This window comes from Pterocles gutturalis, unplaced genomic scaffold, assembly GCF_000699245.1.
Source record: "Pterocles gutturalis isolate BGI_N339 unplaced genomic scaffold, ASM69924v1 scaffold27716, whole genome shotgun sequence".
NCBI classification, from domain to species: domain Eukaryota; kingdom Metazoa; phylum Chordata; class Aves; order Pterocliformes; family Pteroclidae; genus Pterocles; species Pterocles gutturalis.
Window position 1 is genome coordinate 14,836 of NW_010106320.1, and position 22,572 is coordinate 37,407.

Below are 22,572 nucleotides of genomic sequence, written 5' to 3' on the forward strand. Positions count from 1 at the left end.
ATATTGTTCGTATTGTTGTGAACAGAAAATATGGTGACAATGGAAAAACACGACTGGACACCAAGAAGAATAAAATATAACACCTTCTGCTTAAACCTTCCTCTTGAGGCAACCATCGTTTTTTCTTTCTTTAACTTACTCTTCCAAGGTCAGTACCTTTTCAAACCCATTATCCTCAGCAGGTAGGAATATATACCAGGTGGGAATTAAATATAGAATCTAATCCTGTAATTTGTGCTACCAACAAAAAAATCTATTACGCCATTAGATTTCTAAGCAGTAGTACCAGTGTGACCACGTTACAAACAAGACATTCAGATTTCATAGTCTTCCTAACCTATCCTGTTTCCACAAGTATATAATTGTGTTCTTTCATTATCACCAATACTTCACTTGCAGTAATTATTACATAATTAAAAGTCAGACTATTTTAATCACATTAGTTCTGAAAGACTGAAACAGCAATATTGACAGATGTACATATTCATACATACATGAAAAGAAAGCGTAAGAGTGAGTGACTGAGAGCACAAATGAGAATAAACGACAGATAACATCACGACAACCCAGCCTCTAGGCAATAACTAAATAGTTAAGCAGTCCATGTTTCATAGAGGATGATTACATGATTAATATGTTATTTCAGGTCATGTCAAAAGATTCAGCCTGAAAAAACCTTTGAACCATAAAAGAATTTAATTCTGAGCTTTTGAAGTTGTAGTGTATTTTTAATCAGAATGAGAAAAAGTATTTTTCTTCCTATTTATGTAAGTAGGTAAGTCAGAAAAAATACATCAAAAGAAATTATACATAACAGCCAAAATACTCCTCTTATGGTCATAAATTAATCAGCTACAGAGAGATGAGAGGAAGCGGAGGAAGTCTGACGCATAGACCAGTGAAATATGTTTACATTTGCAACTCCATTAAATAAAAACCTATTGAAAAGAAACACTGGTATTCAGGCATTTCCCTAAAGAGAATCTTTTCTTGTAAAAGACAATCACACTCTGTGTGATACTTGGTACCTGTAAGGGGCAGTATTTTAGAAGGAGTCCTCACTCTCAGCTTTAAATTATTCTTTGCATTTTAATAAGACTATTTAAATAATAAATAACATTCTCAGTGTATCTTTCACTGTATCAGAGATAACACAATGTAAATAAGTACTTATTTTTGGTTTATACAGGTAGCATTCCAGTGACAGCCATTTTCACATAAATCTTGTGAAGTCAAACCCAAATGCTAAAACTTTCACTTTCTCTTACTTAAGAGGCATATTTAGTAATAAATTTGAGAGCAGTGTAACACAGATGTTTAGTAAAATGTTACCCTTCATCTAAACCGTAGTAGTAAAGTCTCATTTGGGAGGAAATATTAAAAGCTCGGACTCCTTCTTTGTATTCCCTCTACAAAGATATGGATCTGTTTGAAATACCTGAGCAAAAATTAAAAGATTCCGTAAACGTCTGCTTTCTACCATGAAGTTAAGGAAGAAAAGCACAAAAGGACGCCACACAAGTGTTTTCAGCCAGTAGGTATAGGAAAATGCAATAGTCTGGCAAGGCATTAGTGAAATTTCCTCTTTGCAAAGTCTGCTCATTTCTGGGAATTCTGCTAATTTTCTTAATTTACATTTTATTCATCCTTGTAAGGAGATAGAGCTCTGGTTAAATGCTTATATGAAACTTTGCTATATAAAATACACCAAGGAAAATTTTATGAAGAAAAGCTCTTGCAAAATTCAATAAATTCACTAATCCAATACTGAGGGCCAAAAAAGGGGGCTTTAAATGCCCTTTAATGATGAAGGAAGTAGTGACTGGTTCTGCAGGATGTTACCTTGGCCATCAACCAGACTGACAATAAGAGACAGAAAATCACAATTCCAGCAATTCAAACTAAATCTAATGATTTGTGTATCCGATATGTTCATAATGTTCTACAGAAGAAATTCAGCAAAGAATACCTAACAACATAAAATTGTGCTTTCAGTCTGAATAATCAGAAGCTTCTTACTGAATTTACTACTGACTATGTATTTTTTATTAGTATTACCACTGTGTGTCTTCCTTACCTAGGGAGCATAAGCTTCCTCTCCTCAAAGCTTTCCTTATCACATATGTAATTTCTGAAGTTACTATAACTCAGTCTAATCATGTCAATAGAGTGTTTCCTTTAAGCGACGAGTGTAATTTGTATATGCAACACCATAAGCCCGACTTAGCACTGGACTTCACAGCCTGTTAAAATATTATTACTTGTTGTAAGTGGCAGCTTCTGAGGTGCTTAGATATTCAGATAGCATCCTCTTGAAAGAAGCCCGTGTTTCAATAGATATGTGTACCAAAGTTGGACAACCCCTAATTTGCAATGCAATAATAACAAATCATCATTGTAAGCCTGGAGAAACATCAGATATTGCATGAGAAAATGGGTCATGAACAAATCATTTGTGATTTCAAGACAGGATGCTGCTATTTGAGAGGCACACACTTCATTCTGGATTTATCATTTCCTTTGTCGTAAAAATTACTTTTATCCTTCCAATGGAGTCGGAATGGTAATTCACAAGATATCAATATGTACTGTCAAGCTTCAATATAGTTCTGCGAAACACTGAAATAATTAAGTTGTTGCTTCTTTGAATACCTAAACCTTGTTTTATCCTATTTTGCAGTGTAACCAGAATAGGCTGTGAGACTTCCTATGCATTCTTAAAAAATGTGTCTCACTACTAACTGGTGTTCCTTAATTGATTTCGCTTGTTCAGTGTTATTGAACAAATCATATTTTAACTGATTATATATAGCCCTTTGTAATGCTTTGTAAAATCATCATGTTAAGCTCCGTTACAAAAGTTTAAGGCATATTAAGATGTATCATTTGAAAACAGAACTAAGAATTTGATTAGTAACTGCATATGAACAGCCAGAACACATATTTTTAAAAGGTGGTGTTTTTTTCTTGTTTTTTTGTTTTGGTTTTTTTTTTTCTTGTGCAAACTGAGAGACTGGAATTCAGCCAACATATCTACACTGAGTTAGCAAGTGCCATGTAATTAGGAAAAATGGATAACCTGCATACCTGTAGGTCTTTGTAAATTCTTCTGAACCAATATCCGTCTCAGAGTACCATCCATAGACGATTCCTCTATGTGAGAGCGATCCCCAATAACTGTCCAGTACATCATCCTAAAAATATTACACATAAAAAAATAAGCGAGATGCCTATACAGAACCTCAAACCACTTCACTGACATGAAATTATTATGAGCTTTTCAACCTACCTGAAAGATGTGAGATAACTGATCCTGATTTACATACAAGTAAATTGAGCAGGAAAGTAAATGACTTGGAAAAATTTAGACATTTGTAGACATCATTCTATTTCTCTTACTGTACTTCACATTTTTGTTTAAATTACCAAAATAATGTTGAAACATACATACCCCCTTTTAGGATTTACAGCAATCGCATATGGTTCTCCTGCCATGCTCGTAAGGAGTCGTGTACAGTTTGGTCCATTCAATTGACCTACATTGATGGAGTATCTCAGACTAGTCCAATGAGTTGTATAGTAGCTGAACCAATGCATTCTGGAATGATCAGTCCAGTAAATATTTCCAGCAACCCAGTCAACAGCAATGCCCCTAGGTCTTTTGAATTCTGGACACTGAAAGGAACAGATGTTAAAGTCAGATTTATGGAAATGATCTTTCACAGCAGCTGCATAGTCACAGATTTATGTAACTTTTTACAGTTAAGTAACTTTTACCTTTAATATGATGAAATATTTAAAAATACAGCATTGGAGAGACATAAATTCCACCTGTGGGAGAAGCTCTAAGCAATCTGCTGACAGTTCTATTTAATGCAGAAGAACAAGTCAATGGTTCAAAACTGTTTCCCCAAGTCTAAGGCTACCCACATTAAGAAAAAGGCACTTAGGCATGAACTACTTGAACTATCAATGCTGAAGCAAATAAATATTATATCCTGTAATTCGAAAGGAAAGGAAAAAGAAGAATTAGGATTATACATCTATTACACTCCATGCAGAACTATGGTACGATGTCCCATCCGAAAGCCCTCAGTGAAAATGGTGCTTGTGACCATCCTGAGGTACGGCTGCTCAGCAGTCTGCCAAAGATAAATAAAACCACTGCATTTAGGAAAGAGCATAAAGTTACCTCTATGTTCTGTCCAATACTAGTATGCAATTGTAAAGAAATTTTTTAAATGTTTCTGTTCCCTTGTTGTTAAATGTTTCTGTGTTCCACCTCCAACTAAAACTAGAGTTAGGGCAACATTCAGCGTCAGATGTAAAAGAGACTTGACTGATCGTAACTTGAAAATTACAAACTGCAGTGTCTCTGCCATAATTTCACAGTTATCACTAAGGCCTAGATCCTAAAAAAACATTCCTAAGAATAGAAGCTTGTGTTGCAAATAGGAGATGTATATGAAAAAGTTTCTCCGAAGTTTACTAGAACTCCTGTAGAGAGGAGTAAAATCTGCAAAATACATCTACCCAACTATTTAAAATATGAATGCAGCATATAATAAAAAATTCAAGACCCACGTGAGCTAAATACATATGCAATTGTTTGCCTGTTTACCTATAATGACATCAAGTTAAACTATGAACAAAAAATTATTCCTTGACAAATGCATTAATGGAATAATACCAAGGTATGTAATTAAAAATCACAGAAGAAAAACCCTAAAACAACTTGCTTTCCTCAGATGTCAGTGTTCCCTAATACCAGAAGACATCTGTAGACTATTTTCATCATAAAATAAAGGTCATTTCATTCTCTAGGTGAAATAGTAGGACTGCAAGGGTGAATTTAGATGGTTCATTGTTCATAAACCTTTAATTCTGCAAAAATGTCATAGAATGCATGTTCTAAAGATATACAGAACCCTGACTTTCTATTTACATGAGTATTAAAGCAGCAAAATCAATCACTGCATTTAGAAAACAGTATTTCTTTAAAATCCTGGTCACCGTGATATATTTTTTTTAATTAAACAAAATAAAGTATCATAATTCTTTGTTATGAAACAATGACACTGGCAGCATTTGCTTCCAGAAATACCACCAAAATAAACTATTTTCTTTTCAAGAAATGTAGCTTTTGCATGCAACAAGCTCTTTTTTTCTTTGTTACATTATCCAGGTAACATTCATGTAAAGGACAAGATAGCCAAAAATGTGGATATTTGTACGCAAGTGTCATTGTATTTTTAATACAAACTCCTTTTAATCCTGGGTAATATTCAGGCACCAGTGTCAAGAGGCCTCTCATAGCTGGAGATCTCTAGTTACTACTTTGGATGCTGCAAGGGTTAATGGCATTGGCCTCCAAGGCTGGAACCAAATATTCTTTTACAAGGAGAGCAGCTATCATGGACAGCACAGCCCCTTGCCTTTCTTTGGGCTGTTCAAGAACCACCATTTACAGTAAGATGGTTTTTTTCGGAACCTGGTAAGCCCATGATGGGAGTTATCATGCAGAGAAATGGTTCCCAAAAAGCTGGTAGGAGAAGCAGACGAGACAAGGGACATCGTAAAAAGATTCCGGAACAAGGTTGGTTGCTTACTAACACTGACCCTTTCTCTTTCTTCTCAACTATACAGGAGAGGTGAAATTTCAGTATATTGTACATATTAAAGACCAAATGAACAAGGAGATAACCAGAAGAAACAGAAAGCGGCCATCTGGTGTAAGAGATTAAAAAAAGAGAATAAAAAAACACTATCTGATGCTATGTAATGGCTGTGTAATTCTCAGTTGTGTTCATTAAGTTTCAGCCTAGCTACATAATATTTCTGATGTCTTATACATCTTCTCATACTGTCTAGGAAAATTACTTACTGTAAATGAGCTTTTACCTAATAGCTTCTTTGGATTATGTTAATTTTGAAGAACGATTTTGCATACAGAATAAGGATGAAAATACAGGAACAAAATCACATTAATATTTTGTACAGTTATTTGAGCCCCCTTTGATGTTAAATATAATGTACTACAACTTATTAGAAAAATAGGGGTTTGAAGGCTAATCGCATTTTATAGTATGGCAGCGTCTGCACAAATACAGAACAAGTCAGCTTGACGACTTTTGATCAGAACTGCTGCCTATCATCAAACCTTTTTTAAAGGTAAAGAATTTAAAAAAAAAGAAAAAAAGAATAAAAAAAGCTGCAGTAACATCTTGGATTTGGAAATCATTGTGATATAACGGTAGATTACAAAAAGAATTTTTAATGCCTAAAGTAGAGTTTGACTGGAAAAAATATGTTACACGTGCAGCAGGAGCCCATCACCTTGCAAGGCTTAGCATTTTAACAGAGGAAGACTAAATTACAGATCTAACTTATATCATGAGCACATGTGAAACTATTTTCTCTATTCACTTTACATATGATTTTGGTATGGCATTGCTGTGGAATGAAGTAAACCAATGATTTATTGTTGCTTAAATTATCTTCATTAAAAATAATACATTACCTAGTGATATATTATTAGAACAGTAAAAAACAAATGAGAAACAATAATACTAGAAAATTTATGGACTTTTACTCTCTAAACAGAATTTTTCTTGACAGATGAGCAGCCCTGTAGGTGTAATGGTTCACCAAGTCACCATTCGTATTACCTAAGTAGAATCATTAAAAATCCCAACCAGAGGATTCTAGAAAGAAAGAGTCTCCTAAGTACATAGACTTCATCCACACAGAGTTATAGCTTTAAGGTAAAGCCATAAGCTAATACTATTTAGACAAAACAGTGTAGAATTGGTTTCCATTCACAGGGATGCACTGAATTTCACTGGGCCCTGGGGTAAAACCTGGGAGTATATACACGGATGTATCCCAAGAGTGGTTAAGGGTCTTTTTTAAGCTCTCAGAACAGTGGGGCTGGAGCAAGCTGCTAATATACTGACTGGATACATTACAAACCCTAAGTTTTTCTTCCTGTTACATGGTACAAATATTTTTATGTTCAGCTTTGCATCCTCTTCCATGAAAAACAGCACTTGAGCTGCAGTGGCAAGTCACTCCATGTGGAATATTCACCTCGGGTAACTCATACATCGCTCTCCAAGGATTATGCCAGTAAACAGCTGCCCCAGTTATCACCAATTCACTTACACCGTCTTAACTGCATTGGAATGCAATCCTCTTCCGCATCTGCCAATAAACTCTGAAGAGTTGATATTTACTATTTCCTTTAATGCTTCAATTTGCACCAAGCTTAAACCCCTTTTCACAGAAAAATATAGGAGATACTTAATGCTGTCCTCTGAGGAAGGCTCTTGAAATGCTGGAGCAATTTCAAGTTGAGATGGATTTTTGCATTAATGTAATTACCTGAAAATGCAGGTGACTTTGTTCAAGTTTACTGTCCTGATTTACATATCAAAGTCTAGATATAAAAGTTATAATGCAACCTTTGAAAACTTATCCATTAAAAACCTTGGGCTAAAATTAAGGAATTCTTACGCTTTTCAAACACAAATTTAAGTGAGAATATTAAAGCAACACTATAAACCCTATTAACCTACTGATCAGTTATATACAAAGCAATAATATTTGAGTATTAATGAGATATTACTGGGAAAATATTCTGAATAGGTTAGCACAATGAGAATTAAATGCTTCACAAATATAAATGAAATGTGTCCAAAGACATACTCAGATACAGTCTGTGCATTTTCCACATACAGATTTGTAAAAAAGATTTTTATATCTTGGATCAAGCATCTTCACGAACACCTACCTGCTGAAGAGACACAGGTAAATGGTGTATAAAGAAAAACTTTTTTTTTTTCCTAATAATTTTGAATTAGGAGGAAGTGACTAGAAAGCATTCTTGCATAATGATGAAACAGGGATACAAAAAGCAAAAAGTATATCAGTACTTCAGAAAAATAATAGTAATTCTGAGAACATTTTATCTTTATTAATGTAAACAGGGAAACAATGTCAAATCAGCTCTGAAAGTTTCAACCCCTGGACTGTGAAGAAGTCTCAAGGAAGCTTATGTTCCATTTTAAGGAACTATAAGAAAGTACAGATCCATTAGAGAGGTTGTAGGTCAGCAGACTACACTTATCTGTGCAGAAGGCATCCGCATATTAAATAAAAATAAATAAACAACAACAAAAAAACCCTAATACTTTAATTTCACAAGACTTTACAAGTTTGTTATTTTCTAATAAGGAACTCGATACAGAGATGAGTGTATCAAGATTTTTTAGGCACACGTATGTGCTACATTTAAATAGGAAAAACATCACATCTTCAGTACGTACTTAGGTTCTCAAAGTATCCTTCCTCACAACATAAATGATGTACCTGACCTACTAGAAATGCTAGGAATAACTTTCTACTTTCGATCTACTTTAAATACACTTTCTGTAAACAAAATCTAGACTCTCTTCTGCTGGGCAGACCCAAGTGCTTTTTAACCACTCTTCCCATCTATATGCCATCACAGACACGAGGTATCCTCACTGTCCATTGGTGTCTACGTCCCCAGGCTTTTGGCCCTGCTGGCCTCACAGGGTCAGGAATGTCATTCGTTTGTAAAGGAAATATCTTTAGATGAAAGGTACTTAGAAATGGTTTCAGATATGTAAGAGCTGAATGATAGATGAAAGATTAGTCTACTGTTGCTACTTATTCCACTGGGTATATAAAAGCACTCATGTGAGGTAAGGTCATTCCTGTTACCTCTCCTAAGTTTAAGGGAACAGCCAGACAGGTGTTATTTTAACCTGCTTTATTACTGGCCAAGAAAAAAATCAAAACCTCTTTTCTGCCATCACATTTAATAAAAAACCCCAACAAACCAAAACAAAACAAAAATGAAAAAATCTAAATTTACAGTGTTATAGAAGCACCAATGTAAAGACCATATTGTTATCTTCAGTTCAGCACTAATATTTCCTTGAGAATTTTGTAGAAACATATTAGGCAAAAGGAGTATCAATCTGCATTTATTTTATTTTCAAGTAAAAACCACTTGAAATTACCCTAGGTTATAAAAATCCACATTTTTCTTGTAAAGCGCAAAATTACATTTATGCTTATTAAAAATCAGCTACTACATAGTTCAACATATAAGGGAATAAATACTCATTGTTCTAATTTTTAAATCTTTGTCATAGCCTTGCTAATATTGTTTACCTGGTCATTACAGAAATCAGGCCTGTCTTTGGCCTATCTGTCTTCCAAGTATTTGAAGTCCATGCCTTTCTTTAGACCATGTATTGTTTATATATGCTTATTATATCCTCTTCTTTTCTCTTAAAATAAAAAAAGTCTTCAGGGTACACAGTCTTTCCAAGCCTCTGACATACTGGTTATTTCTCTGTAGAAAACTTTTTCAAATAGCTCATAGAGACTCATCCAAGTCTGACAGAGTCTTGAATGGAAACATACAGTAGACATACATACCATTTGAATAAAATCATTATCAGGTAGAAGCTTTAATTTACTAAATCAGGACATTATAGGCAATCAGAATAAAAAAGTACACAGAACAAAATTTTTAGCATGTAAACTTTGATTTTGATCACTTACTATCAAGCCACTGTTACTTTGTCTTCTCTCTCTGTCGTGAAGTTTTCTGTAGAAAATCCCTCCTGGATTAAATTGAGTACTCCAAACAATCATGTCCCCTTGAAAAAACGCATCTATTCCAGTTATCCTTGAATTATGTTCAGTATGTGATATTTGCTGATGAACATCACTGTAGTTGAATGGATATGCAAAACCCAGGATGTCAGTGTCATTAGCAACATAGAGAACTTGATCTTCAGAGCCTAGGGATTATTATAATGAAACAAAAATAAGGTAAATGTCAACTAATGCAAAAATCAGTGGTTTTCACTCAAGTAGCTTTCTGGTGTTTATCTGATATAATTTCTTATGTTAAAATGATTTTCTGATTGTTGAAGACTGCAAAAACACTCACACTCTGGGCAATAAAAGAAACTCTTCATACTCTGATGCCAATATATATTACGTCAATGCTCTCCAAGCTCATATTGTGGCACTTAAGATTATATTTTAAGGAGTATGTAATATAAGATTTTGCACTCTTTAAGCAGTATACAAAAATAGGGGACATTATGCATTAAGCCCAGATGAATCACTACATATTTTTATATGCATGTTGTGTCTAGAGGGTCCTAAACATATAAAGGAACACAGACTATGATTTTAAATTGCTTAACTGGAATCACAGAATGGTTTGGGTTGGAAGGGACCTTAGAGATCCACCTACCCTGCTATGGGCAGGGACACCTCCCACTAGCCCAGGTTGCCCAAAGCCTCATCCAGCCTGGCCTTGAACCCCTCCAGGGATGGGGCATCCACAGCTTCTCTGGGCAACCTGGGCCACTGCCTCACCACCCGCACAGGAAAGAATTTCTTTCTAATGTTTAGTCTAAATCTGCCCTCTTCCAATTTAAAGTTACAAGTTAGAAGTGGAAATTAGAAGTGGAATAATCCTATCTTTAGTGAAAGCAGTGAAGTCTTGAATTTGACTGCAACATGAGCAAACTGGACCAAAGCTGCTACAGAACATGTGCAGTTGTACCTGATATGTAATTTCAGATAGTTAAGATCTACAGATACCTGTGAATGGGTATACCTTGTTTCCATCTTCATTCAGATTTGTAAAATACGTTATTCATAAGAAACTGTTCTCTGGTATCTATTCAGTAAGTTTTGAGAAAGTTTCCAATTTGCTCGATACATTAGGATGCACTTGCCATTTTTTAGATTTCTAATTTATATCACATTTATCCATAAAGAAACAGCTTATAGTGTCTCCTCAATACATTTCCTCCTTATGAATATGAAATACCAAAAATAATTTATTGCCTTTTGCTAAATACAACAATAGAAGAATTCCATTAAAGCAAGTATCAATGAGGGAGAGAGGGAGTCATTAATTGCATTACAATGGCAATGAAGTTTGTGAAAAATTCAGATGTAGGGTAACGATTCTCAAATTTCTAAATTACAAGCCCTCAGAATTGTGTTTGTGTTTCTATAATAACAAGTCACTATCCACAATTAGTAACCTTGTTTGTTCCCATGTCATAATCTGACTGCTTCTTCAGTAATAGGTAATGATGCTAAGTCCTGATAGAATCCCTGTTATGTATAGAGAAAATGGTTCAAAAGTCACATGATACCCAGACTTAACTATTACCTCCATTTTATGCAATACCTCTCCCTTATGAAAGACACAACAAACATCTATGTGTGCATATTACTTTATCTTCGCCAGACTATGACCTAGGCAGCTGACTTACATGAGGAGTATATTCTTAGGTGACTCTACTTAGAACATCTCCACTTATATGTCATTTAAGATTTCTCAACAAGACAAAGGAAAACATGTTATCTCCAAATGATACTTAATTTATTCCTAAAGATCTAAAACATGTTTCTATGAAAGAGTTGATTCTTCTTTATCTTCTAAAGCTTCACCAGAATGCTTACATGCTTTTTAATACATAATCTTTGTTTTTCTCATTTGTGTTCTTTTTGTAAATAGAGAAAGCTGGAGCTGGAAATGTATTTTCATATTAAGTATGTTCATTTACATGGAAGTGACAAGAATGTATGTACTGCTTACCGAACTGAAAGGTAAATCTGAGCGGTTTTGAGAATTATTTCTGTGCACTATTCAAAAAAAATATTTATCTAAAAATAAATTGTATATGCAACACATTAGTGTTACCAACCACGTACCTAACAAATGACTTAGAACTGTCAATCTATTTGATTTTTATAGCCTTACCTTTTGCTATGCAACTGTTATTCTTCTCCTTATAATTTTTCTCGCATGCACATTTGTATGATCCCTTAATATTATTGCAGTGTTGGGAGCAGGCACCAAATACCATACACTCATTGATATCTGTGAGGAAAAGAATTGGAATTTATATACCTATAGTTTAATACACTATTATTTGACATGTTTGGAACATGACGTAATAAAGCAGATGAACAAAAGGAACAGTAAAAGGAAGCCTTCTGCAATTATCACGAATGTTATTTCTGCTGCAATTAGTGTATCTCAGAAAGGCATTTTGTATTATTTCTCCATCCTTCTTATATCAACTTACTATCATTGGAGTTTGAAAGCAACTTTGAGAATGAAAATGTCTGTTACATCTCCAACATAACTATCTCTGTTACAGTCAAAACTACATGATCACCCCTTAGTGGAAAACCTCCGGCGTACACCTTTAACTTAGACCCAAACAAGGAAGTTTTTGTATGCAAGTATCTATTCACCTGGATAGTCCCACTGGGGTGATCATCAGTTTTTATGTAAGTTACTGCTCACCAGTAAGAAAACGAATTCAGGACCCATTCTTTGGAAAGGTAGATTTATCTTATCTTTTTGATCAACTCTTTCTGAGTAGTGTGGCATCATATGTATTAAGACTACCTTTTCTAAGGTATTTTACTTTCAATCTCTTTATTTTCATTTCAATTTTCAGTTTTATGCATCTTCATTATTTTAAGCATCGGAACAGCCTAATTTACCAATTTAAACAGCAATCCCAGTTGCTCAGTTAAATAATCTACTAGACCTTAAATCACCCATTTACCCTTTAAATGATAAAATTATTTAATGGCCTGACTTGAACCCTTCAACATTCACGACCAAAGTTAATCTTTGCTAACCTCTCCAGGTAGAATGCATAAACCTACATCCTGTAAATCCTTTCAGTTTCTTTTCTTGATTTCTTAATCCCATAGCTATGCAACAGTTTTTACTCAGTGAAAAAAAGTATGTGATATGTATCTCCTTCTCCAGCATAGAAAATTGACCACGCAGGTAATGTTTAATACTTTACAGCAAGGGATGATGGAAAAGATCTCCACCTTCACATTGTCTATTCCTCTTGTTTCTCTGAAATCCAGGTTTACACTGACACAGTAGTGATGTTTTTGTTTGATTACAGTATGCATCATCTCCACAAGGATTCACGTTATCTTCACATGTATATTCAGCGACACCTAAACATAAACAAAATGTCTAAAAAACCACTGAGAAATTGGTTTAAACTTAAAAATGAGATGGAAAATAACAACAACAAATAACAAATTTATCTTTCTGTTAAATGAGTATCAGGTGAATTTTAAACAAATATCTGACATTACAGTATTTACCTGCATATGCATATAAACCGACAGAATTCAATAGAGGTACTTCAATTCACATCAAGAGTTTTATACTAAAATCTATCTTGTTGCAGATATGAAATAAAATGCAATCAACTTAAAAGCAAAACTACTTCAAAAACTCAAGAACTACTCTAAAAACTACTGCAACCTGAATAGCTATAAAATTTGCCTTCCTCTTGTGGTATGTCAAACAGAATTAACTCTTTTTTTAACTAAAAAATTAACATTAATTAAATTCTGTGTTGTTGAGTAGGTTTTGCATGGATGAAAGTCTCAGTTAATTATTTCTTTTTTGCTACAATCATGGAAACGTATCTTGTCAGCCAAACTTACTTATTTTGCAGTCTTGCTCATCTGAACCATCTCCACAGTCATCAAACCAATCGCACTGTAGCTCCATCGGAATACATTTCTTATCATTACAAGCAAACTCATCTTTTTTACATGGTCTTGCTTTATATGTGATTTTATCTATATAATTACAAATTAATAAGAGAAAAATAAACCTGTATTTAGGATTCTTAGATTATTTTAGACACATACAAATGGGAATGACCATCAAGCATTAAGCAACTGGAAATTATTCAAAGCTTAATTTCTTTCAGTTCAAATTCTGATCTACTAACCTCCAGTTAAGCTTTACTGAAGGACAAGCAGATCTCTGTAACAAACTTTGCCTTCAAGTTGTTTTCTTTGATCTGAATGCCTTGAAAGGTAATATCACCTACCGCAGTGCTCTTCATCGGAGTTATCACCACAGTCATCAACCTCATTGCAAATCTGCTCAGGTCGCAGACAAACCCTGTTGTTTCTACATCTGTACGGCCTTGTTGGAGGGCATGGAAACTTTACTGTATATTAAAAAAAAAAAAAAAAAAACATAACCAGCTATTAACCACCTAGTATTCCTGAACTTTGTTTAATCTCTCCTTATCAAAGCAATAAGCAGGCATGGGAACACAGTTACACTTGACATACGAATGGTACTTGATTTTAACATTCAGTAACTAATGGAATAACACTTGAACACTCTTTACAGTATATGTTTTTCATTTAGGGAATTAAATTATTTTGTGTGATAAGTGTAATTACACTTTCTTTTTGAGAATGAGTAAACATGCCAGAAATAAAACAAAGGAAGTAATATATTTAATTACTATCAATATTTCAGTGTAGAAGTAACATTCTCCCATCTGTGCATTTCCAACAAAAAAAAGATTAATTTTTCACAAATCTCTTATCTGAAATTACGTAAATAGCAATAACAATATTGCTAACAATAACAGAACACTATATCCCACATTTCAAGCTAATCTTTTAACAGTCAAAGAAGGCCTAGACACGTATGTCCTTTTATATTTATGTATATTACACGTCATTTCTTGCTTTACTACATGAAAAGTGCTGAAAAACTTAACGTCATACCACACATTTCAGCAACTTCATCAGAGTTATCTCCACAGTCATCCTCACCATCACAAACCCAAAAATGCAGTTTGCAGAGGGAATTGTTGCATAAAAATTCATCATCTCTACATATATTTCCTCCTGGAAGGATGAAAAGATGACAGAAAAAAAACCCCAGGAAAACAGAAAGACAAAAGAAAGAATGTCAATTCTTGATAAAACCAGTACAACCACTTATCACCTACTATCTGCAGAGAACGACACACGTAACATAACTAAATGAACAAATCCCAAATGAAAGAGTTGGAGAGGCAGAGACGAATACCAATTTAAAAACGTCTTGCTTGACCATACACCTCTTTCACTTTCTTTTCATGACTATTAGCTAGGAATTGCCTATTCGGCCTGACTTGTAAGGGCAGTTATCAAAGACAGACACTGAGAACTCACTAGTGGCATGTTCCACTTGCATTTACAGATGCTTAAACTATCTTTCTGTCTGTGACCTCCTTTGGTGATGCTGCCTTGCAGAAAAGACCTGGCTGTGTACATCAGTAAGTTGTGCTATCAGAGAACGGTACAAACCAGACGACGGAAATATCGTCAGGTTTGTGAAAGACCTCTTCAGTCCAGGTTTGTTTCACATGAATGTCTGATCCTCCACCTCTTCCTGCTCCCACTCTCTGAGCCACACGTTGTCTTCAGAAGGGACAAAGCGATTGCAGTCCCTTAGCCATGAGGTAGCAGCTTGTTTTTCTGCTGAGGAGTAACAGGCTTGGCCGGGCTTGTAACGCCCCCATCAACCCTGTAACTAGGGAAGATCTACCCAGGTAGGCCCAGAGTAGTTAAGACTAGTTGACCTCTAACAGTCTCTTCCTTTTTGTAACTTCTGAAACTTCTCATTAGGACATGTACTGAACACAGATGCAGCACGAATAAATTCTTCCATGCAACTTAAGTATTGATTGAACACTGAATCATCTAACAAAATGGAACAGAGGACAAGAGAAAATGTTTTAAAAGCTGGGATGCTCAAGCTTTAAAAATTGGTTCAAGTTGGATTTAGTTTTAACACATGTAGCAGCAGGAAGGCATTGTGTTTAAAATCATGACTAAATTTTACCACTACCAATCGATGAAGTCATGAAAACTTCTTGAAATTAATTCTCTCTCCTGAGAGAAGCAGAGTATAAAAGAAATAAAGGTGTGTACCTTCAGAGGAGGAAACAATGAAATTTTATATGGTAACACCAAAACTCTCACTTACCTCAATGCATTACACCCATCCTAACAGTTAGATCAGGCTCCATTGGCTTTTTACTTATTCCTTCTGTGCCCTGTTCACACTCCATTAAAACCATCAAAAGGCTTTCTTTTGCTATAAAGGGTTCAGTTTTTCTTGAGAAAATTAATTTGCATGAAATATCCACCATGTATGAGGAAGTTGGGAACTTTCACACTACGTTACCAAATATAATTCACTCCCATTGCAAATATCACTAGTGAACATTAACAGAAATATTCTTTGCTACCATCCAAGGAAAAATATATAAAATTCAAGTATTTTTCATAATGAAAGACATGAATATAAATAATTGTGTGTGTAATCACAATAAAACCATAATTCTAGTTGTATAAGATTGAAAAGAGCTATGCTTATAAATATGCACAGTGGGTTACAGATAAATATTGCGGAGATAGCTTTAGAATGCTACAGAATAAAACTCCATTTGTTTTTGCTGTATTTGCAAAGAGGAAAAAAAATCAGTTTTCACTGAGATAAACTGGCATTTGTTTCCTGTGATTGCTCTGCCTGTCATAATTCCTTTATAGAACAGATTTCTATAACAGAAATCATAATTGTGACATAAATACAAAGTATTATAGCAATAACCAACTAGGCAAGAGGCTTCTTATTACATTTTAAGCAATTTGCAGTCCACAGAAGCTCAATTACGCTACCCAAAGAATAATGTGGGCTTCAGATAAAATAAGTGCGCTGCTACTTACTTACACTTCATTGGTTTTTAGAGAGATACAGTCCAGATATTTTAAGAGCAGTTTTAAAACTGGACTAGAAGTTTTTGAAAACTTTATTATTTCAGTCTTCTTAAAACAATTCATTCTTCAACACTTCCAAACACTCCTCTAAGTGGAGTGAGAAGTTCTGCATTTGTCACAATTACTATATTACGACACTTACTTAAGAACCTTGTGCAGAGTTAACACACCTACTGCCTGATAGCTGAAGCAAGGCTCAATTAAAAAAAATAATCAGAAATAAAGACTTTTGCACGGTCTTTCCCTCAGAAGGAATAGTATAAGGAACTTGTTTAATAATCTTTATTTGCATATTGTGTGTGCATGTATAGATAGATATGTATGAAATATATATGAAATCTCAACTGAAAAGACACATCAGAACAAGATTTGTGAATTTGCAGCAACTATGAGAATTAGACCAACACATGTACTTCTGAAGAACATATTTGGAAGCTTAATCATAACCATGAACGTCTGAGCGTAGTATTTAGCTTCATTTGAATCAACTTATGTGCATAGTTCTCCTCCCTAAGAAGAGTGAAAATTCGAAATGTAGTTTTATGGGTTCCGGTTAGTTGCAGCATTTAATCTCCATGGAAATAAACAGAAAACTGGGGTCTTAAGATTATTTATTTAGCAATTTTTCATTATATTGCACGGCTTTGTAATTTAATGTTGCCTGTAAAACCATAAATTAACTGGACTTATTACCGATTCCTCTGATGAGACAGAACAAGCTTCCAGTAACAACACAAGATTTGGTCCTTTGGGAAGGAAATGTAAAGAATGAGCTGTGAGTTATAAACAATGTAAGTTTTGCTTTGTCCTACACATTGCTTGTGAAGCTGCTACTGTCGAAAGAGGTCACAGAGCTTGCACTTCATCACTCAGAATGGCCAGGGTACCACTAACTTAAAATGTGTGTTAATACAAAACCCATAAAGAAAAGTGACTCTTGCCTTGGTCACAGTTTTCTTCGTCACTGCCATCCACACAGTCATGGATCCCATCACAAAGCCATCTGACAGGGATACAGTAGGCCTTATTTTTGCATCGAAACTGATCTTCTTTGCATTCTGTTACACAATCCATCTGTGTGAATATAGATATGAACCAAGTATCAATGAATGAGAAAAACAACAACATACTTAAATACAAACCTAACATCATCTACCACTAGTGTTTTTTTATTGTTTTAAGTATTTAATACAATAAAGTTGGCCCTGACAATGGAATGTGCAATTTAAATAGTTACCAAAGTCCAAGAGAAATTTTAACCACACGTTATATATGTTCTGATAGTACTTCCTTATGTTGCTTAGTATTAGTAATCAGAGCAATGGCTACATTTACATTTCTTAAGTCAAATGCCCTACAAGAAACAACCCTGGATGTGAGGCCCATCAGTGAGAACTGGTTCATGTCCACATCGATCCGGAGTACAAACCTCCAGGGTCGATTGTTTTCACCTGCACTGTGTAGCATCTGGCTCAGGCATCCTTCATATTTTAAGTGGTACCTTTAAGGCTCTGAGAAAGAACAACTATTTTCAGTTTTCTTTTTCTGAAAGCTGTTCAACGAAGGTGGTAATTTTTCAAAAATATACCAACAGCTCAACATGTGGGAAGAGCATGGCAGGAAGGTCCAAGGAAGCCGAGGTGCCTGCGAAGGTTGTATTGGGTGAATCTAGAGGACAGAGGGAGCCAAATATGACACGGACTTGTCCACACCGACAGTATGCAGCAGTCCCTGAAGTACACTCAGCAATGCCCAGGTTTTGACTTAGGGGAAACATTTGAATCATATAATTTGTAATGTTTTGAAAAAAAAAAATTCCAATTTTTTTTTTCAAGAAAAGAAAATTTGTCTACTCCAAAAGATGGTCACAAAGCAAACAAACATAATGCAGTGCAACTACCAAGGAACCAAAATCATGGGGCTAAATTGACCTGGCAGTGTCATGCAGTGGATGCAAAAAAACCCAAATCTGCCCTTTTATTATTTTCAAATCTAAAAGTGACAACAAATTCCACGTCAGAGAATAGGAAAAAAAAAAGAAAAAAAAAAAAAAACATGAGAAATTTGTCATCTACCTCATCAGATCCATCAGCACAGTCATACTCTCCGTTACATTTCAAAGACGCCGAAATACAGCCTCCACTTGCACACACGTACTCACTTGAAGAGCAGGTTGGAGATGCTAGTTACAAACACATATTTTAGCATTAAGAAAAAGACAATTTATAAATAAGTTACTTTATAATTTAGTGTTTTCATCTGGCTAACATAGTTGACCAGACCTTTTTCAAAAAAAATTTGCAAAGTACAACAAAATATTTGACAACACTGAATTGCTGAATCCTAAGTAAATTGTATAACAATAGTGAAAGGATATTTGTATTTTATCATTGAAAAATTTATTTTAATATTTTCCTTATGTTTTGCAACAATGGTAACAACACACATATTCATCAAATAAGTGCATATAAAAAATGCATTATTTAAAACGGGCTTAGGATTTAGCTAATGTTATGTATTTACAGTCAAATGAACTTAATTTATAAGACACCACAGTTTTTGAAAGTATACATTATTACAACTAAAATAAACACATATTAATCAGTTTTATCTAAAATATAGGTGGACATTTTTGTTGCATTGTAAATCAGGGGAGTTTTGTCATAGGCTCCTATCAGTTGCACCAATCTAGACAAAGCTTACAAAAAATTTAGGCCAATTCCTGCAAAAAAGAAACAACTGCATTTTCCAATGTAGGAACAAGGAAATAAAACCATAACAACAATAATAATAATTTGCTAGAGAAAACCTTTGCATAAGGATTAGTAAAATCTGAACGAACACCACAAAGCAAAAAATACCCTGAGAAAATTTATCAGCATGCTAAAAATTACTGCTTTTCTTCAGAGCAGTATTTTGTAAGCTAAGTATACATTATCAAATTATATTTCAATATAATTAAATCAAACACCATTTCCCCCAACAAGCCACATATTGCATAGCTGTATATAAGTAGATTTTTCAAAACATGAGTAGGAAGACAAAAGATAAAGTGTTTCAGATTTCTTTGCGCTCCTGCCTACTTCTAGTGCACAAGGAACCTTGATTTATTTTCTTCTGTTTCAATCTGATTTATTCCTTGCTTCATTTTATTTCTCAGCATTATTTAAAACCATACCTGGTTCACAGTTTTGCTCGTCATCCCCAAGTTTGCAGTCTTCGTGACCATCACATTTCCATTTCGCTGATATGCACTGACCGTTGGAACACTGGAACTGATCTCTCGAACACCCTGTTTCACAATACCTCTGGTGCAATAAAAACAACGTACATACGAGATGAAGAGTTTATTATAATCATTGGTAAATATCCAGCTGATCAGAGAAGTTAAAGCCTATACTCCTCCACACTACAAAATACAGTAATGCTTTGTGAAATAAAATAGGGAAGAGACAAAAGGGACAGGAAAGAACAGAAAACCAGCAAAACATTATCTAGTGAGCTTCTGCTACACATCTAACAGTCTACATTGTTTTCTTGAAAAAATCCACAAACCAAAACACTGCTGTGTGTAGAAAGAGTGGTTCTCCATCCAGAACAAAAAATACATCCAGGCCAGGAAGATCATTGCTGGGCCAAAAAGTTGCAGACTACTTTTAAACATGACTTGATTTGATTTGCCTGTTCTCTTTTCAGGATAACTAACAGGTTTGGTTTTAATTTAGTAAAGACATATACACATATATGGATCTATGCGTAGAATTCCCACGGCTACTTTTTAAATTATTTTTATGTGGGAATCCATTCTCCAACAATATAAAACTAATTTTCTAAAGCAATATTTTTCCTGGAAGAAGCCTACCTCATCTGAGCCATCTGCACAGTCATAGTCTCCATCACACCAGAACCTTGCTGAAACACAGTCTCCGTTTGCACAAAGAAAGTCTTTCAAAGTGCATGTCTGAGGCTCTGAATAAGGAAAAGTAACAACCTTAGGTTTATTAACATTTCCATAAATATTTTATACATAAAAACCTCCAATCAATCAATGAATGACCATAACAAAGTCAAACCCGCCAACTTGCAAACCACAAGGAATTTATTTTTCTGCAGGATTTTGGTTCATAAGATAGCAATGAAAATATTTGCATTTCAGTTCTATCAAAATTTCTTTGGAAAAATTATGTAATGCCAACTATATAAATATTATTTATTTCAATGCATGTATTTTATTACAGCTTTTGTGAGATATGTATCACGGATTGGGAATTAATTTTGCAGCTGTTAATATCCAACGTAATTAGAACTAACCAGATCTTTGATTTTCAGCCAAGCAACAGCATACCATTTATGACCTACCTTTTACCATATGTGTCTGTCAAGAGTCAGCTTCCCCTGTGTTACCCATTCAGGGGAACAGTCTCGAGATGAGGTAAGGTTTGGAGCCTCAAGTAAAATAATCCAGTTTTACAGAAATTAAGCATGGGAGGAAGCATGACAATAATCCACTGACTGAAATACTGACAAAATTGTTAGATATTTAATACAGTAAGTTGCAAAAGTCAGTATACTTTCATAAAAAGCCCCTACTGTTGGTTTGAAAACACAGAAAAGAAAATGAAAAGGTAAGGAGAAAGATGGAATTTTCAAGTAATTTTAGGGAAACAGAAGGGAGATGTTAGATAAAAAGAGTCTAAGGAGCTTACAGGTGGATAGGAGACAATCATGGCTGGAAGGTAAGTGGGATGTTTTGTGATAAACGGGTATGGTGTTCTACTCCCTGTGAAGAAACAAAACACAGGGAAGTCTGAAGTCATTATGAAAGGTGGACACAATGAAGGGGAAGAGTGGACAGAGAATGAATTCAGGGTACAGGCCAAGCAAACAGGAAGCAGGCTGCAGGGAGTGATGGAGCAATCCTGGGAAGGTGAGATTGGCTGTTTCACCCAATTTACTTCACTGTCTGCTCAGCTCTGTGTTTTCGCCAATGCTGCCACAAAAACACTGGCAAGGGGAGCAGCATGGAAGAGTCCCCCAGCAGAACACTATGCACTTTCTTCCTGAAAATGAGGACCATCATGAAAAACATTGGGGAAAAAAAATGAAGTTAGTGTGTTTGGACCATTAGATTATACAAAGGTAGAGAAGTAGTGGGGACCGAGCAGAATCTCAGCAAGTCTCTAACATGCAGTGTAGACTGTGCCAGTCAGAGAGCTCTGGGACAGCAGGACTGAAAAAGCAAAGAAGGATTATTTGGGGGATTATTTCCATCACAGTAAACACTGCATTACGTAAATAATGCAAAATCAAGAATAAGGATTAATTAGTAATTTCAACAGAGAGATGGGAAAAGAGTTCAGGCAAATGGTATATGACAGTGACTAAATCAACGGAGGAAGGGTAAAAAAGAGGAGAGACAGAGCAGACAGTAGCAATGGAGAGTAAATGGACTGGGTAATGCTAAAGGGTCTGCTAGCTAGTTGGGGAAGGCAGAAGCATGAATGCGTTTTAAAAACGACCATAGTGATCAAGGAAAGCAAACACAAAATTAGAGGCTTCCAATTTAGAAGAATTTGGTAGATACCATCATGAGCATACACTAGACATGAGTCATCCAGATATAATGTAAAGTTGAACTTTTTTTTTGTTTTCTGGATTTATTAAAATCAAAAACCTGTTTCAAAACAGCTGAACCTTTCAGCTACTTTTTTTTTTTTTTTTCTCTCCATAAAAAAAGCCAAATTACCCTGTTTGAAAGTTTTTAAGAGAACTTTCATTTTTCAGGAAGGCACAACTTTTCAGTTTGAAGTTGTAGGAGTCATAGTAAAAGCAGATCTACAGCAACTGCCTCCGTTTTCCAGCAATATT

The 22,572-nt window shown here is 34.9% G+C and overlaps 1 protein-coding gene across 1 annotated transcript in view; it reads right to left on the minus strand.

Moving 5' to 3' along the window:
- LRP1B (low density lipoprotein receptor-related protein 1B) overlaps positions 1 to 22,572 on the minus strand; it is a gene marked incomplete at its 3' end in the record, with an annotated part of 133,373 nt that overhangs the window by 10,568 nt on the left and 100,233 nt on the right. The window contains exons 38-49 of the mRNA XM_010087752.1: positions 20,567 to 20,673; positions 19,883 to 20,012; positions 18,780 to 18,886; positions 17,646 to 17,778; positions 14,662 to 14,784; positions 13,965 to 14,087; positions 13,570 to 13,707; positions 12,934 to 13,068; positions 11,837 to 11,956; positions 9,601 to 9,842; positions 3,452 to 3,675; positions 3,088 to 3,194 (exon numbers count right to left, since the gene is read on the minus strand). Of these exons, the coding sequence (XP_010086054.1) occupies positions 3,088 to 3,194; positions 3,452 to 3,675; positions 9,601 to 9,842; positions 11,837 to 11,956; positions 12,934 to 13,068; positions 13,570 to 13,707; positions 13,965 to 14,087; positions 14,662 to 14,784; positions 17,646 to 17,778; positions 18,780 to 18,886; positions 19,883 to 20,012; positions 20,567 to 20,673 (1,689 nt within the window). The remainder of the gene's footprint in view (positions 1 to 3,087; positions 3,195 to 3,451; positions 3,676 to 9,600; positions 9,843 to 11,836; positions 11,957 to 12,933; positions 13,069 to 13,569; positions 13,708 to 13,964; positions 14,088 to 14,661; positions 14,785 to 17,645; positions 17,779 to 18,779; positions 18,887 to 19,882; positions 20,013 to 20,566; positions 20,674 to 22,572) is intronic.